General features: G+C 41.3%; 1 protein-coding gene across 1 annotated transcript in view; it reads right to left on the bottom strand.

Annotated features, from left to right (window-relative positions):
- The window catches only part of LOC124555972, a 96649-nt gene that overhangs the window by 31381 nt on the left and 47144 nt on the right, over positions 1-18124 (bottom strand). Inside the window, exons 3-4 of the mRNA XM_047130018.1 lie at positions 15065-15241; positions 10478-11258 (exon numbers count right to left, since the gene is read on the bottom strand). Coding sequence (XP_046985974.1) covers positions 10478-11258; positions 15065-15241 — 958 coding nt within the window. The remainder of the gene's footprint in view (positions 1-10477; positions 11259-15064; positions 15242-18124) is intronic.

Genomic DNA, 18124 nt, shown 5'->3' with positions numbered 1-18124 from the left:
ACGCTGTCTCTTATAAAGAGGGATCCATAATGCTCCCAACTGCAGGTACACATCACCGACTGCAAGATCATCTTGTAAATCTCTGGGTGACGACTTCCCTTTCAGTAAATTGCTGGTGCTGTATTACAGGATGATTGTGCTCGTCAAAATGTTCGAGATTGTTATTCTGCACGGTACAGACGACATCCTCTCTTTATCTTGTCCCTTCACTTCTAACACTAACCATGGTTTATGTCTGGGAATTTGTCTGTCTGACCGAGCGAGGTGGCGCAGTGGTTAGACACTGGACTCTCATTCGGGAGGAATCCCGCGTCCGGCCACCCTGATTTAGGTTTTCCGTGATTTCCCTAAATCACTCCAGGCAAATGCCGGGATGGTTCCTCTCAAAGGGCACGGCCGACTTCCTTCCCTAATCCGATGAGACCGATGACCACGCTGTGTGGTCTCCTTCCCCAAACCAACCAACCAACCTTTGTCTGTCTGCCATTCGTTCATGACGTTTGTCTGCTATCGATTGCAAGAGCTTTATAATGACAGACAGTGTCTGAAATTTAGTACATTAGAGATTTGTTTGAAACAAATGATTGCGTAGTATTCAGTGCCGATCTTATTGCAGGGAGTAGTGGCTTACATCTTCTCCGTGTGTTCTTTCATTGCTGTTCCTTCAATTGACAATTTGCATTACTGTATACTCTGTTTCAGCTGAAGTTCATTTACGACCAGTCTATGGTGGTTTTGCAGTTTTCACTATCATTATTGTGTATATATATATGATGGAAGCTTTATGGAACGTTGGCGAATTACTTCGCGTTCTACAAAAGAATCCTGCGTTTTTTGTAGTGAAGACTCAGCCCTCTATCTGGTTTACAATCCGACTAACACTATAAAGGCTTTTGAGCTGAACATCAATTGCTCCTTGGGGACGGAGGCTGGAAGGTCTGTTGTTACTGCTACTTATTATGAGCTCTATGATGTACTGTGAATCCATGAATAAGACGAAAAGTAATACGAGGTCATGCCTTGTTTTGAAGTTATTCTTCAAAATTAATAGCTAGTGCAGGAAACCACGCTATGTAGACACTAACCCAATGTAAATATTTACACACCTTATGTCCTGCTTTGCAGAACATTCAGATATCCTGATTCAGGCTCCCTGTAATTTTTCTAAGTCAATTCGGCCAACTAGCGGGAACAATGAAATACCTAATTTAGCTGTCAGCTTTTGCGTTTCAAATACGAATACATATACCTATCTCCAACGTGAAGTTAATATTTTACATCTAGCACCGGAACCAGATTTAGGGTTTTAACATCCTTTGGACACAGTGTTTTTGGACTGAGCACCAATTTGGGTAGTGACAACAAAAAGAAGGGAGTCAGCTGTATCCGTTTCACAGAGTGTTGGCATTTTTATGCAATATACACACTTTTCAGAGGCACTATGATAAATAACAGAAAGTAAAAAATCTTAAAATGCACTGGCTTTGCAGTATCACAAAGGATTCAGATGCATATGCACGCGTGTTCAACAACCTTACTGGATATTAAATGTCTTCTTGACAGTACAGTGAAGTTTAGCAGTCCAAGAACTTTGTAGGAAAAAAAATTCCATACAGGAGTAGGTCATGGATTCTTTAAAATGTTTTGGATTTTATTGTAACTCATGTTAGCAATTAGCCGGCCGGTGTGGCCGAGCGGTTTTAGGTGCTTCAATCTGGAGCCGCGCGACCGTTACGGTCGCAGGTTCGAATCCTGCCTCGGTCATGGATGTGTGTGATGTCCTTAGGTTAGGTGGGTTTAAGTAGTTTTAAGTCTAGGGGACTGATAGCCTCAGATGTTAAGCGCCATAGTGCTCAGAGCCATTTTTTTTGTTTTTTTTGTTAGCAATTAAAATGTGCATCTGATTTTCCACGTCTGAGGCATGTGTGTGGGACCTGGGAAAGAAAGATTCGTATGATTTAACAGGCAACATTTTACTTCCTCCATCGTCCTCGGCGAACGAATAGTTTGCTTCGCCTACGATAACATTTACGTGAATGAAACTGTCCACACTAACCTGCAATCTATGACACGACTTGATTTCGAAAGGTGGGGGACGGGAGGGGGGGGGGGGGGAGAAGAGTGTAAGTTAATTATATCATGGTGGAGAATTTGGTAAACAAAACATTCTATGAACGGCAAAGGGAGTCAGTGTTCCGTTGGAACTTTTGATAACACTCATACATGGGCTTTATAACAACAGCTTATAAAGGTCAGTTTGTGCGATTGATTTAAATGCCTGTTGCACTTGTTCAATACAGGGCCCTTTAATGCTGTTTATGGATAACGCTAATGACGTCCGATGAAGTCTCATATACGCTCGACTGGGGGCGTATCTGGTGATCGAGGATACCCAGGCTACATGCCGACAAACTCTAGAGCATGTTGGGTTACAAGAGCGGTATGTGGAGGAGTGTTATCCTGTTGGAAAACACGTCCTGGAATGTTGTTCATGAACGGAAGCACAGCAGGTCGAATCATCAGAGTGGTGTACAAATTTCCATTCCGGTGACGTGGGATAATAACCAGAGTGCTCCCGCTGTCATACGAAATCGCATTCCACACCAAGTGTACGTCCAGTGTGTCTAGCGCGCTGACAGCTTGATTACAGGCCCTCAATTTTTCTTCTTGTCCGCCTCGATAGATGCACGCACAGCACTTCAGATTGGTGAACGAAGAGGCTAGGGTTTGATTCCTGGTCTGGTCGGAGATTTTCCCCACTTGCAAACTGGGTATTGTGTTGCCCCTGCACTCGAATCGTCATAATTGACTTGACTGTTGAGATGGCTGCATGGGTACGGCCCGAAAGCCAGTAGATTGAAAATAACTGGCCTCCTCTTAACTAAAATACGGTCATAACCGACATCAAAGAACAAACAGCTTTCATCAGAAATCACAGCAGCCCTCGAACCTCTAACTTGACACCATTGAAGTCGCAAATGGCTGTGGTTTAGGGTCAGTGGAACGCACTATAAAAAGTGTGACGTCATCCACATGAGTACTAAAAGAAGACAGTGAAATCAGGTTACACGATAGATCACAAAAAATTGTCTGTCAAATAATGCCTAAGGATTACGATAACCCGCAACATAAATTCAAGCAATCAGACAGAAAATGATGTTGGGAAGGCAAATCAGACTGCGTTTTAATGACAGAAGACTTAGAAGATTTAACAGATCTACTAAACGGACTGCGTGCACTACGCTCGTCCGTCCTGTTCTGGAGTACTGCCGTACGATATGCGATCCATACAAGATAGGACTGACGGTTAACATCAAAAATGTTCAAAGAAGGGCACTCGCATTTCATCATCGCGAAATAGGGGAGAGAGTCACGGATACGGTACGCCTGTTACGCTGGCAGTCACTAAAACAAGGGTGTTTAGTTGCTGAGAGATCTTCCCACGAAATGTCTATCACCACCTTTTTCTTCCGTATGTTAAAATATTTTGCTGGGACACCTACAAAGGGAAAAATGATTGTGGCAATAAAGTAAGAGAAATTAGACCTCGCACGAAAAACTAAGTGTTCGTTTCTCCCGCCTGCTATGCGAGATTCGCACGATAGATAAACACACTGAAGGTACCCATAATGAGATTTTCACTCTGCAGCGGCGTGTGCGCCGATATGAAACTTCCTGGCAGATTAAATTTGTGTGCCCGACCGAGACTCGAACTCGGGACCTTTGCCTTTCGCGGGCAAGTGCTCTACCATCTGAGCTACCGAAGCACGACTCACGCCCGGTACTCACAGCTTTACTTCTGCCAGTATCTCGTCTCCTACCTTCCAAACTTTACAGAAGCTCTCCTGCGAACCTAATGAACTTGCAGTTCTGCAAGGTTCGCAGGCGAGCTTCTGTAAAGTTTGGAAGGTAGGAGACGAGATACTGGCAGAAGTAAAGCTGTGAGTACCGGGCGTGAGTCGTGCTTCGGTAGCTCAGATGGTAGAGCACTTGCCCGCGAAAGGCAAAGGTCCCGAGTTCGAGTCTCGGTCTTGCACACAGTTTTAATCTCCCAGGAAGTTTCACACTGAAGGTAGTTCGATGAACACTGCCAAGCACGAAACTCTGAATTTCAGAGTAGTTAGGTAGATGTGCCACCTGGTGTGACATATGTGATCTCAGAATCTCTGTGATGAACACTGTGTAGTAGTTGTAGTAGTAGTAGTAGTAGTAGTAGTAAGTAATTAACAGATAAAATTTTGATTGTGGAACACATGATTTCTGAGAAACGAGTGTTCATTGCAAGTCTTTACTACACATTATTTGTGAGATTTTAGAACTATGTATTCCAGTGGCTTGTGGTAGTGACATTACATCTTCAGCTTTTTGAAGGAAGTACAGAATACTACCAGGATGAAACGAAAGAGCGAAAGAAGAAGAATAGGATCAGAGGGATACTAATTAATTTCTTTCGAGTTTATCGCTTGATGTGAAATCTCAGCAATAAAAGTACACAAAATTTAGTTTTATGAGTAATAGATTTCACGCTTTATCATAATACGATATAAGAGAACGAAAAGTAACACAGTTAGTTGGGTGGAAGTACTTTAAGAAATCCGCTGACGAACTAATATTTTCAGGCAGATGGGACGATGGAGTACAGTCTGTGAGAGTTTGGCTGTGACTAAAGGTGAAACATCGATAGCCAAAGGAAGTTAATCAACACTACAAGGACTTTCAACTATTGCCGACGACAATACAATCGACAGTGAAAATTTCCGTCTAAATTAATTCTGGGAATAAGACTCGAAAAGAAATTTCGAGGCGCTACAGGTTCTACAGCAAGACTTTGTATTAATCACCAAACCTTGACGAAGTTGCAGAAGTGAGGTATCTTCTACCGAACGTCAGATAAGGAAGCAAGAAGGAACAAGCCCAGCCTAAGAACTAAATGACATACTTGTAGAAAAACACACATTTGAAAAATCATATTCCATAAAGAACAGCTATGAATTTATTATCAGTTTGAAAGATTTGACAGTACCACCTTAAGCTAAGCTTCTGTCCCTAGATATTTTAAACCTTTACTGCAATATACCTGTAGCTGAAACAGTTGAGATAAGTATTAACCTATTGAGAAACAAGACAATGAGCAAACCAGAAATCATGGCACTTACAGATATACTTAATTTAGTACTCTCACATAATTACTTCTCTTTTAACAATAAAATTTACAAGCAGGACCAAGGACTAGCTATGGGAAGCACATGGAAGTGGCCTAATAGCTGAAATATTTATCAATCATATAGAAAATAAAATACTGACACTAAACGATAACATCACAAGCAAAGTTAAATTCTATAAGAGATGTGTAGATGACACCCTCATTCTATTTTATGGCACAGAGGATGAAGTAACAAACCTTTTTAACAAATTCAATAGCATACATAAAAATATTCAATTCACCCTTGGACAGGAAGAGAACACCACCATACCTTTTCTTGATATAAACATATCGAAACAGAACCAAAAGGTAGCTTTCAATGATTGTAGAAAACCTACTGGCACCGACACCATTACACCAAACTCCTCTACATATCCCTCCTCCCACAAAAAGCTGCTTGCAGATCAATGCTGTACAGAGCACATAAATTTCCACTTCAACATACAGAACTCCAACAAGAAATAGAACCCATAACATATACCGCAACAAACAATGGGTATGATCCTTCTCTTAATTAATACCATGTCACAACAGATAAAAAATAAACTGAACAAATAACATCTAACTACACTCACAACTGACAGTACCCCAGCAGTCAAATATGTAAAAATGCCATATCTTGGAATAGCATCTGACAAATTAGCAAGACTATTCAAAAACACAAATGCAAAAACCAGCTTCAGCACCAGCAACAACCTAAGCGGGAAGCTTATTCACAATATAAAACCACCAGATACAAGTCTTGATGCATCTGACATTTAGAAAATTACCTGCAGCTAATGTAATAAATATTATATCTGTCAAACAGGCAGAAATTTCAGAACGCGATTCAACAAACGTTTAGACTGCTACAGGCTCGATAAATAAATTAGCAGTAGCCACTCACATTAAAGACACAAGCCACCCTTTGAAAATCGAAGACGACCTCGAAATTTTACACAAAATAGGAAAAGTAAAAGAAAGGATATCATATAAGAAATGGAAATTTTCATACATAATACAAAGCATGGATATAAAATTCTTAATGAGAAAATCGAATTCAAAGACTCAAGTTCTTCAACAGTCTTAAGCCATTTCCAGCAACAGATTGAAGATGTGTAGATGTAAATAAATGACTACAAATCTGTCAGTACCAAGAATATCGATACAAAACCTCTATAATCGACACTGACTCACATGCTACAAGGCCGCGATCTTGTGTTATGTGCATAATGTTTACATGTATGTCGAAGCAATTTGTGCAGTGAATTACTTTGGAAATCAGAGAAAATACAATGTGCAATAGTGTAATATTAATCAACAGCTCCGCCATTACACCAGTGATGCAAATGAAGCTGCAAGGTGATGAAATCGTAAGTGATCAACTGTCATTCAAAAGCCTTTCACGCTAGTTTCGTAACTCACAATTGATGCAAAACTATCTGTATCCTATAAATACACAGTCAACCACAAGGAATAAAATCAGCAGAAGACATCAATGACTTCGATTTCTGGCCATCCACTGGCCCCCTCCTCTCCCCCCAAATGCCACACCAACCGCTACAGTAACACAATGGACAAAGAGTTCTGGATTAATCCTAGTTTACGACGGTTTATTTTTAAGTAACACTTCTCTGTATTTATGTATAAACGCCTGAAGATGAAAAGAACATGTTCGAAATGCGTTGTATTAATCATAAAACAAAAAATAAAGTGACTGGTAACAGAAATTACAAATAATTATCCCACACAGTCACGGCTCATAAACATTGCCACTATAGCCGAGAATAATTAGGAACAATCTTAGTAACTTACTGCAGTACTCGTATTCAACGGATGCTATTGCACAGTGTACCACATTGTCTTCAACATTAGCGACGCGAGGTGTTTTAGCAATTCTGAATACAAAGTAATTTTTTTAAAAAGAACAAGAATCTTGTCTTTGATTTGGTTTTCCCTGCAGATTCATTCTTAATTACACTGTCTAATCCGCAGTGTCTTCAGGAACTGGACCCTGGTGGTTTTCATCTGATAAAGAGGTGTTTACAGGCGTGTGTTACGAAGTCATTGTTACGAGAGCCTTAGCATACAGTTGCTCATGTTTGACACTACCAGGATCAAGAGTCACCTGCGTTAAGGCTACTAGTGAGAGAATATCCAATGTACTAAGACACTTCATGAACAATTCAAGTACACTATCTGATCAAAAGCATCAGGACATTAATATGGAGTGTAACGACCGTTTCCTTTATACTGTCTTGAACTCTGCTGGGGTCACTTTCAGTGAGGTGTGGAAGTCCAGAGGAGTGGCAGCTCCCTTAAAATATGAAATCTTAATAGGATTAGCGACCTCAAGGCAGTTGCTGCTAGGCTGAATACCCTAACACTCACAACCATCAAAAAGAAACGCGAAGTACATCTACTTCAAAAAGCTGATTAAAACTGATTAAAAATGCTTTTAACGCCTTTGTAAGAGACAGTCTCTACTCCTTCCGATCTGGTCACGTAAGCGTAGAAAAGATGTGGAATGATTTTAAAGAGATAGTGTCGACGGCAGTTGAGAGATTTGTACCATATGAATTAATAAGCGATGGTACTGATCCCCATGGTACACAAAACGGGTCAGATCGCTGTTGCAGAAGCAACGAAAGAACCATGTCAAATTTAAAAGAACGCAAAATCCCCAAGATTGGCAAAGTTTAGCAGAAGTTCGAAATAAACCGCGTACTTCAATGCGAGATGCTTTTAATAAATTCCACGACGAAACTGTGTCTCGAAATCTGGCTGAAAACCCAAAGAGATTCTGGTCATACGTAAATCACATCAGTGGCAAGACGCAGTCAATAACTTCACTGCGCTGTGACAACGGTGACGTCACTGATGAAGTGCCACTAAAGCAGAGTTATTAAACATGGTTTTATGAAACTCCTTCACCAAAGAAGACGAAGTTAATATTCCTGAATTCCAATCGAGACCAACTGCCAAGATGAGAAATATAGAAGTAGACATCCTCGGTGTAGCAAAGCAGCTTAAATCACTTAATAAAGGCAAGGCCTTCGGTCCAGATTGTATACCAGTCAGGTTCCTCTCACAGTATGCTGACGCAATAGCTCCATATTTACCAATTGTATACAGCTGCTCGCTCACAGGAAGTTCCGTACCTAAACTCTGGAAAATTGCTCAAGTCACACCAATACACAGAAAGGGAAATAGGAGTAATCCGCTGAATTACAGGCCCATATCACTAACGTCGATTTGCAGTAGGGTTTTGGAACATACAATGTATTTGGACATTATGAATTACCTTGAAGAAACCAACTAGCTCTTTATGCTCATGAAGTAATGAGTGCTATCGACAGGGGATGTCAAATTGATTCCATATAGTTTAGGTTTCCAGAAAGCTTTAGACACCGTTCCTCACAAGCGTCTTCTAACCAAACTGCGTGCCTATGGAATATCGCCTCAGTTGTGCGACTGGATTCGTGATTTACTGTCAGAATGGTCACAGTTCGTAGTAATAGACGGAAAGTCAGCGAGTAAAACAGAAGTAATATCCGGTGTCCCCAAGGAAGTGTTATAGGCCCTCTATTGTTCCTGATCTATATTAACGACATAGGAGACAATCTGAGTAAACCTCTTAGATAATTTGTAGATGATGCTGTCATTTACCGTCTTGTAAAGTCATCAGATGACCAAAACGAATTTCAAAATGATTTAGTTAAGATATCTGTGTGGTGAGAAAAGTAGCAATTGACCCTTAATAAAGGAAAGTGTGAAGTTATTTACATGACTACTAAAAGAAATCCGCTAAATCTCGATTACGCGATAGGTCACACAAATCTGAAGGCTAAATACTTGGGATTACGATTACAAATAACCTAAACTGGAACTATCACATAGATAATGTTGTGGGTAGAGTAAACCAAAGACTGCGATTCATTGGCAGAACACTTAGAAGGTGCAACAGATCTACTAAAGGTTCTTTTTTTTGGGGGGGGGGGGGGGGGGGGAAGGAGACCAGACAGCGAGGTCATCGGTCTCATCGGATTAGGGAAGGACGGGGAAGGAAGTCGGCAGTGCCCTTTGAAAGGAACCATCCCGGCATTTGCCTGGAGCGATTTAGGGAAATCACGGAAAACCTAAATCAGGATGCGGGATTGAACCGTCGTCCTCCCGAATGCGAGTCCAGTGTGTAACGACTGCGCCACCTCACTCGGTTCTACTAAAGGGACTGCTTACACCCCAGTTGTCGGCCCTATTCTGGAGTATTGCTGTGCGGTGTGGGATCCGAATCATGTGGGACTAGCGGATGACATCGAAAATGTTCAAAGTAGGGAAGTTAGTACCACAGACAAGATACGCGAATTGGAGTGCCAATCATTAAAACGTAGGCGTTTTTCGTTGCGACGGGATTTTCTCATGAAATTTCAATCACCAGTTTTCTCCTCCGATTGCGAAAACATTCTGTTGGCACCCACCTACATAGAGAGAAATTATCATCACTATAAAATAAGAGAAATAAGGACTCGCACAGTAAAATTTAATTGCTCGTTTCTACTTCACATTGACATCAGGAACAGTCGACATGGGCAGCTTCAGATGTGTTGGCAAGTCCACACCTTTTATATTGGAGGGTCCGCCCCCTCGTGACTTCTCGCGGACAGTTCTGCGTAACATATAGCTACTTGAATACTTTTGACCTGATAGTGTTTATGTTTTGTATAATTTCGTTAGAATGTACTAATAAAAATTTTGTGGGTTGTATAGAAAATCCTATAGAACGCATCTAGGTCGCTACCGGGCACCACCACCGTGTATGCATCAGCGCATCAGGGATTCCATGCGACGGAGGGTGGATGCATGTATCCTCGCTAACGGAGGACATTTTGAACATTTACTGTAACAAAGTGTTTGAAGTCACGCTGGTACATTCTGTTGCTGTTTGTTTCTATTCCATGATTAATGTGATTTGAAGAGAAGTAATAAAATGAGCTCTAACAAGGAAAGTAAGCGTTTCCGGACACATGTCCACATAACATATATTCTTTCTTTGTGTGTGAGGAATGTTTCCTGAAAGTTTGGCCGTACCTTTTTGTAATTCCTTGTATACTAATAAAATATTGCTCAGGGAAATGGTCAGACTAAGGAAAGTAAGAAAACAAAACAAGAAACTTCCTCTTACTGGGGAGAGGATGATACACGGACCCAAAGCTTATGGAATTATTTAAGTAAGGGACGAGCAAAAAAAAAAAATACATTTAATTAGGATGTAGAGCTGTGAATGAAGCCACTTACTTTCAGCAGTTCTTCGGACGAAGTTGTTAGCCGAGAGTCCTGACATGATGACCTTTAAAGGAGAGCGGGCTTCATCCTGCGCGATGGCTTGCTCAATGCGGTTTTTCTCGTCCATGGCATCCAACCGTAGTGAGTCTTCGAGCATGGAGCCTAGCTTCATATCTGCAGCTGCTCTCCCTCTCTTTATCATCGTATCAATTTTGTCCGACATAGCTGTTTCAGACATAGCACTCTGCTCTGGCGTTAATATGTTGTCCTTCGACCAAGTATCCTGATTCGATGGCATATTACTGGCCATGGGCATTTTTTCTTTTGTCGGCGTTTCCATTTCATGGTCCTTTTCGTTCACGTTTTTAACTGGCCCCGTCACATCCATTTGTGACATCATTGAATCTTTCTTCGTTTCCTCTTTAACTGGCTCTGCATTTCCCACCGCCATCATAGGTGATTCGTGCGATTTGTGTGGATTACTGTCTTCCGCGCTTGCCTCTGTATTTGTCTTATTAGACTCCGATTCATTCTCTTTTTTCTTCGAAGGCTTGTTTCCTTCCATATTCTCTTCGGATTCCACGGGATTCTTCATTTCATCTCCTTTTCCCTTGTCCACTTCCATCACGTCTTCATTTGGCATTGTGGTTGGTTGGTCTGCAATTCTCTCTACGTTTTTGACTTCGGTCAAATAGTATTTCTTTAAAACCTGGCTGTACGCGTCGTTTATTGTGAAGTTCCTGTACACATATAACCACGATCTGAGACCTTGGTTCTTAGCACCATCGTCCATCTAAAAAAGAAATAAAAATAACGTTAAAAACATACAGTAACAAAAATCTATTTACTTTCATTAAAAGATATTGCTACAGAGACGGAGTAAGTATACGTATTATATATATATTTTCTATTTTTTTTGACAACGTGGACATTTTTGTCATGTAAGAGCGCGTTTTAGTTAAGTCTGGTAACAAAATGTTATCAACTGAAGTGTTGTTATAAACGTAAAATGGGACTTCCATTTTAGACTTCGATAATGTTTGTAAGTTATTGTTCACGAGGAATAGAAGTATCGGCTGCACCTTTCTCTCCAACGAAGAATTAATGTAACATGTGTGAAAGCAGATTTTTACTGTGTCTACTCTTAACGCTATTGAAAATTAGATCTATCCCACCAATTTTTAAAAACTTACTGCGTTCAGCTAGTTTAAGAGGTAATAATTATGAATGATTGTAAGTGAGCTGCAAATGGGGAGAAGACGTCAAAGATTGTTACTGTCTACTACAATTATTAGCTGACGCTGTACCACCTAGATTTAAGTTCAGTTTGGAAAAAAAATCTCACAGTATATGTTACCGGTCTAATTATAATGTGTGATAACTTACTTCATTTGGTATAATTTAGATTGCGTAACACATTAGTCTTACTTCATAATCAGACAATAATGAAAGTTTTCTCACAGAAAATCCAGTATTAAAAGTTTTTCTTATGATAAGGGCATTTTAATCTCTTCCTCAGTAAGCTAAAAGTAAAACATGTAGCTAGCTGATCAGTGGACACAAAAGGGTGAGTCAGCCATTCCGTCAACACATTAAGACCTCCAAACAATGGGCTCTTAAGCTTGAGTTCACAAAACCTGAAAGCGTTGCTACACTTGTCTGAAACAGAAGGCAAGTTACACAAAGTTACACGATATGAAATGCAGTCAGTTAAAATACGACATTTAGTGATTCATACGCCTCAAGCGACACAGACCTCGTGGTTTCTCCCGACGGAGGATGAAGCAGTGTATCTGTAGATTAGCACCGGACATCTACACGATATTTCACTATATGTCTGACAAGATGGAAGATTTCTAGAATGAAATTTTCACTCTACAGCGGAGTGTGCGCTGATATGAAACTTCCTGGCAGATTGAAACTGTGTGCCGGACCGAGACTCGAACTCGGGACCTTTGCCTTTTGCGGTAGAGCACTTGCCCGCGAAAGGCAAAGGTCCCGAGTTCGAGTGTCGGTCCGGCACACAGTTTCAATCTGCCAGGAAGTTTCAAGATGGAAGGTTTTATTGGTATTAAATGCAATATACATTACGAAACTTAGGCGCCTATCTCTGTCCCATTCATTTGCTCGAAACGCCAATATTTTCATCTTTTGAAGACCACCACATATCCTTGTCCAGAGTAATGTCAAGTAACGCAGTATTCAAAACTAATGTACATCCTGATACACACTATATTTCGTGTTTTTAATTTATTTCCTCAGCCTCTTCATTGTCTTGATTTTACACAGAAATTTCTTAATTTGGATTATATTTCAGGGAATGTTTCTCAATTTAAAATTTGAGAGTAGTAATTGGCTAAAATAATGTCTTATCAGAATATCGATGTATGGGGATGGTCGACGTTGAGTAAATTTCAAAATTATAAAGCTGAATGTCCTACGATGCAACTAGTATGAGGGTGCGCTAAAAAGTGATGCCATCTACTATTTGTGTGAAAAAGCTTTTTGAATCAAACAAGTGCTAAGAACTTCTGCATCCTCGTTATTCATGTCTGCACGTTTCCAGTCCTTTGCCGCTAGAGGGCCCCGAATTGTAGCCTCTAACATGGCGGTTTGCAATTTAACTACGTCGGTGCGCGAGAAACAGCGTACTGTAATAGAGTTTCGAAAAGTTGCTCCACATCCGGGCACCCTCTCCCTCGGCATGACAGAGACAGACAACACACGTGCGCTGCCAACAGTCCGAAACCTCGGGCTCATTTTCATCGATAATCCTCCATACAATTCCGAATTGGCCTCATCCGATTTTCATCTGTTTCCCAAACTTAAAGAACAGTTTCGAGGACGTGACTTTGATAGTGTTGCAGCGGAGAAAGCGGAGGCGAGATTTTGGCTCTGTCAACACGGCCAAACATTTTACAGTGACGGTATTAACAAATTAACACGTGAAGAATAAAGATGTAGAATGCTAATAATGTCTTATTTTAACAGCATCAACAGTTTTGACAAGGAAAACGAAGGTATTACTTTTCAGAATGCTCTAGTAACGTAACATTGCTTTAAAACAGAAGCAGCAATTTAATTACTCTAAACCACAGGATGTCATAATAAGCTGACTAATTTTTTATAAATAAGTCGATGGCGGGTACCGATTAGTATTATTTGTGGTCATGGTCAGTATCTGAGTCGGATAGTGTGTAATGATTGCCTCTAACTATCGCAGCGACGGTATTTTTAACTCTTGCACCTGACTAACAGAAGCTGCAAGAGAAGTGCGTTGGGTTTTCCCAATCTTGTAGCCAAGGGAAGTATTAACGAAAATTACAGAAAGTTTTTCTTCACTAATCTGAATGTCTACTTCACCAGTGGCATGTGGCGATATACTTTGGTTCTTCTTCTGTAGTGGTCAATCCAAGGATTGGTTTGCAACAGCTACAATGGCAGCTTGTCTCCATTCTGTGCGTCTTTGAGCTATTCTCTTCATTTCTTTATAGGTGTTACATCCCACATCTTTCACGATTTGATCCATGTACCTCAGTCGTGGTCTTCCTCTCGGTCTTTTTCCCTCGACATATCCTCATATGATTGTGTTCAGGAGTCCTTTATGTCTGAATAGATGGCCTGTAAATTGCACTCTTCTTTTAACAATGAAATTCCAGAAACTTCTCTTCTCCCCTGTTCTTTCCAGAACCATTTCGTTTGTGACCTTGTCGATACATTTTATTTTGAGCATGCGTCTATAGCACCACATTTCAAAAGAATTTAGCTTCTGGTCTTCCTCTGTCCCGAGAGTCCATGTTTCACACCCATAGCATGCCGCACTCCACACATATGATTTCAAAAATCTTTTCCTGATTTCAAGGCTGATGCTCTTAGATGTTAAGATGTTTTTCTTCTTGTTAAAAGCAGCCTTTGCTTGAGCAATTCTACTTCTCACTTCTGCCTTGCTCCTTCCATCCCTGGTAATATTACTGCCCAGATAAGTAAATTTATCAACTTGTTCAAGCAGTTCATTGCCTACATGAATTTGGACTTTCACTTGATCTTTTTTGTCGCATGCCATTACTTTTGTTTTTGCTTTATTATTTCTCATATTATACTCTTCCCTCATAACTTTATCCATTCTATTCAGTAGGACTACAAGATCTTCTTCACTTTCTGCCAGGACAGCTATATAATCGGCATATCATATCTATTCGTTGGCCATGAATTACTACACCTGTCTGTGAATTTTCCCTTACTTTTTTCAGCGCCTCTTCAATGTATAGGTTAGAGATAACAGGGGATAGTGCGCAACTTTGTCGGACACCTTTCCGTATCTGCACCTCTACTTGTTTTATCCGTCCACGGATAACTGCTGTCTCGTTTCTGTACAGGTTCCATATCATTTTTCTATCTTTATAGTCTATTCCTACTTTTTGGTTATCTGGCCAAATAAATCACATTCTCTTTTTAAGGAAATGTTAATTTTTTAATGTTTGGATGAAGGAGATCAGATGCATGTGTGTTCAGTGTCGTGACAAAGTTATACTAGTTTACCTTCGGGATTACGAAATAAAGCAGAAGTGGTTAAAGAATGACCACTACTACGATACTTACGACGGCGTGCAGGGCGGTCTGGTAGGCGCTCCTCGTCAGCTGTCTGTCGTCAGGCAGGCGCAGGGCCCACTCCAGTTGGCGACGCGTCATGCCGGAAGCACCCTCCGCCGCAGCGGCCAGCAGAGTCGCGTAGCCCAGAGGCGAGAAAGCCACGTTCTGATCGCTCTCTGCGTATTCCTACGGCACAGCAGCGTGAAAGATTGTGTGGCAGTCAACATTGTAGACTACACTACCGTCTAAACTCCCAACAGAATGTGGGTGATTTGCTAATGAGGGGATATTACAGGCATGTCCGAAGAGAACTAACAACAGGGAAATTTGAAATTTGTGGTAAGGTCTTATGGGACCAAACTGCTGAGGTCACCGGTCCCTAAGATTACGCACTACTTAATCTAACTTTAACGTACGCTAAGGACAACACAGCCATGCCCGACGGAGGACCCGAACCTCCGACGAGGGGAGACGCGCGGGCCGTGACAAGGCGCCCCGACCGCGCGGCTACCAACAAGGAGTCTACCCCGGTAGCTGAGTGGTCACCGGCGCGGTAGCTGAGCGTGTTCGATCAGAGGGTTAGCTGCCCTCTCTAATAAAAAAACTGAGTTAATGGATCAACGACGAACTGAAACGGGTGTCTTGCGACGTCCGCCCCGAGCAGATGAAACGAACGAAAACGAACAAAGTGAGATTTTAAAAAAAGTGGTCAGCGCGACGGAATGTCAATCCTAAGGGCCCGGGTTCGATTCCCGGCTGGGTCGGAGATTTTCTTCGCTCAGGGACTGGGTGTTGTGTTGTCTTAATCATAATCATTTCATCCCCATCGACACGCAAGTCGCCGAAGTGGCGTCAAATCGAAAGACTTGCACCTGGCGAACGGTCTACCCGACGGGAGGCCCTAGTCACACGAAATTTTTACCAGCAGGGAATTAAGTATTTTGGAAGCGTTGGTGAATGCTCAAATGTGTATGAAATCTTATGGGACTTAACTGCTAAAGTCATCAGTCGATAAGCTTACACACTACTTAACCTAAATTATCCTAAGGACAAACACACACACCCATGCCCGAGAGAGAACTCGAACCTCCACCGGGACCAGCCGTACAGTCCATGACTGCAGCGCTCCAGACCGCTCGGCTAATCCCACTTTTCGAAGCGTTGGTGACAAAGTCGTTGAAAGCAGAATGGTTTATGTGGGTTCACAGACGTTAGTACAGACTTAGTATCACCGAGAAATTATTAAATTGTTTTTTCTCTGTATTGTTCTAGTCTATTGTCGGCGTTACAATTTCATATATCCTACTGCTTGTCTACATCTGCATCTACATGGCTACTCTGCGAATCACATTTAAGTGCCTGGTAGAGCGTTCATCGAACCACCTTCACAATTCTCTATTATTCCAATCTCGTATAGCGCGCGGAAAGAATGAACACCTATATCTTTCCGTACGAGCTCTGATTTCCCTTATTTTATCGTGGTGATCGTTCCACCCTATGTAGGTCGGTGTCAACAAAAGATTTTCTCATTCGGAGGAGAAAGTTCGTGACTGGAATTTCGTGAGAAGATTCCGTCGCAACGAAAACGCCTTTCTTTTAATGATTTCCAACCAAAATCCTGTATCATTTCTGCGACACCCTCTCCCATATTTCGCGATAATACAAAACGTGCTGCATTTATTTGAACTTTTTCGATGTACTCCGTCAGTCCTACCCGGTAAGGATCACATACCGCGCAGCAGTATTCTAAAAGGGGACGGACAAGCGTATTGTAGGCAGTCTCCTTAGTATGTCTGTTACATTTTCTATGTGTCGTGCCAATAAAACGCAGTCTTTGGTTAGCGTTCCCCACAACGTTTTCGATGTGTTGTTTCCAATTTAAGTTGTTCGTAATTGTAATACCTAGGTATTTAGTTGAATTTACGGCTTTTAGATTAGACCGATTTAACTGTAACCGAAGTTTAACGAGTTCCTTTTAGTACTCATGTGGATGACCTCACACTTTTCGTTATTTAGGGTCAACTCCACTTTTCGCAAAATTCAGATATTTTTTCTAAATCGTTTTGCAGTTTGTTTTGATCTTCTGATGACATTATTAGTCTATAAACGACAGCGTCATCTGCAAACAACCGAATATGGCTGCTCAGATTGTCTCCCAAATCGTTTATACAGATAAGGAACAGCATAGGACCTTGGGGAACATCTGAAATCACTTCTGTTTTACTCGATGACTTTCCGTCAATTACTACGAACTGTGACCTCTGTGACAGGAAATCGCAAATCCAGTCACATAACTGAGACGATATTCCATAAGCACGCAATTTTACTACGTGCCGCTTGTGTGGTACAGTGTCAAAAGCCTTCCGGAAATCCAGGAATACGGAATCGATCTGAAATCCCTTTGTCAATAGCACTCAGCACTTCATGTGAATAAAGAGCTAGTTGTGTTTGTCTTAATATATTCTTCGGTTCCTTGGCCACGGTAGCAGTTCCCATGATACTAACTTGCTCACCTCGCGTATCTACATTTCTCCTAGACATTTCTAGCTTCATCCCATCTCATTTCATTAAAAAGCGCTTAACAATTTTTGGTGACCAGCTAACGGCATTATCACCGCCAAGTAACCTGTTAGAGAGAGTGGTTGAGATGTTGCCTCAAGTCTGACAATTAACATGGTAAGTACAGAGTTTTCGCATGAATATCTGAACACTTCGAATATGCACGCTGGAACCTAGCGTGACAACTATTTAACTATATGAAACAAACTTAAATTAGTTACAAACCAAACTACGGAGTGCACGTACTTTATTCAACATGTAAACGTCACTACAGATATTCGGATTTACGTTATGATGTGTCCGATATGCCTGCCCTCATTGGCAATGATGGTGTGCAGACGTATATGAAGTTCTGTATGACCTGCTGTAGTGCCGGAAAATCGATGCTGTCGGTGACCTGAATGGCTGCTTACAGCTGAGTTATGGTTTTGGCGGTTATTGCTGTACACCTTGCCTTTAATATAGCCACATAAAAAGGAGTCGCTTGTGTTCAGACACGGAGAATATGGC

This window comes from Schistocerca americana, chromosome X (assembly GCF_021461395.2).
Source record: "Schistocerca americana isolate TAMUIC-IGC-003095 chromosome X, iqSchAmer2.1, whole genome shotgun sequence".
NCBI lineage: Eukaryota > Metazoa > Arthropoda > Insecta > Orthoptera > Acrididae > Schistocerca > Schistocerca americana.
This window is presented reverse-complemented; position numbering and strand designations above follow the sequence as displayed.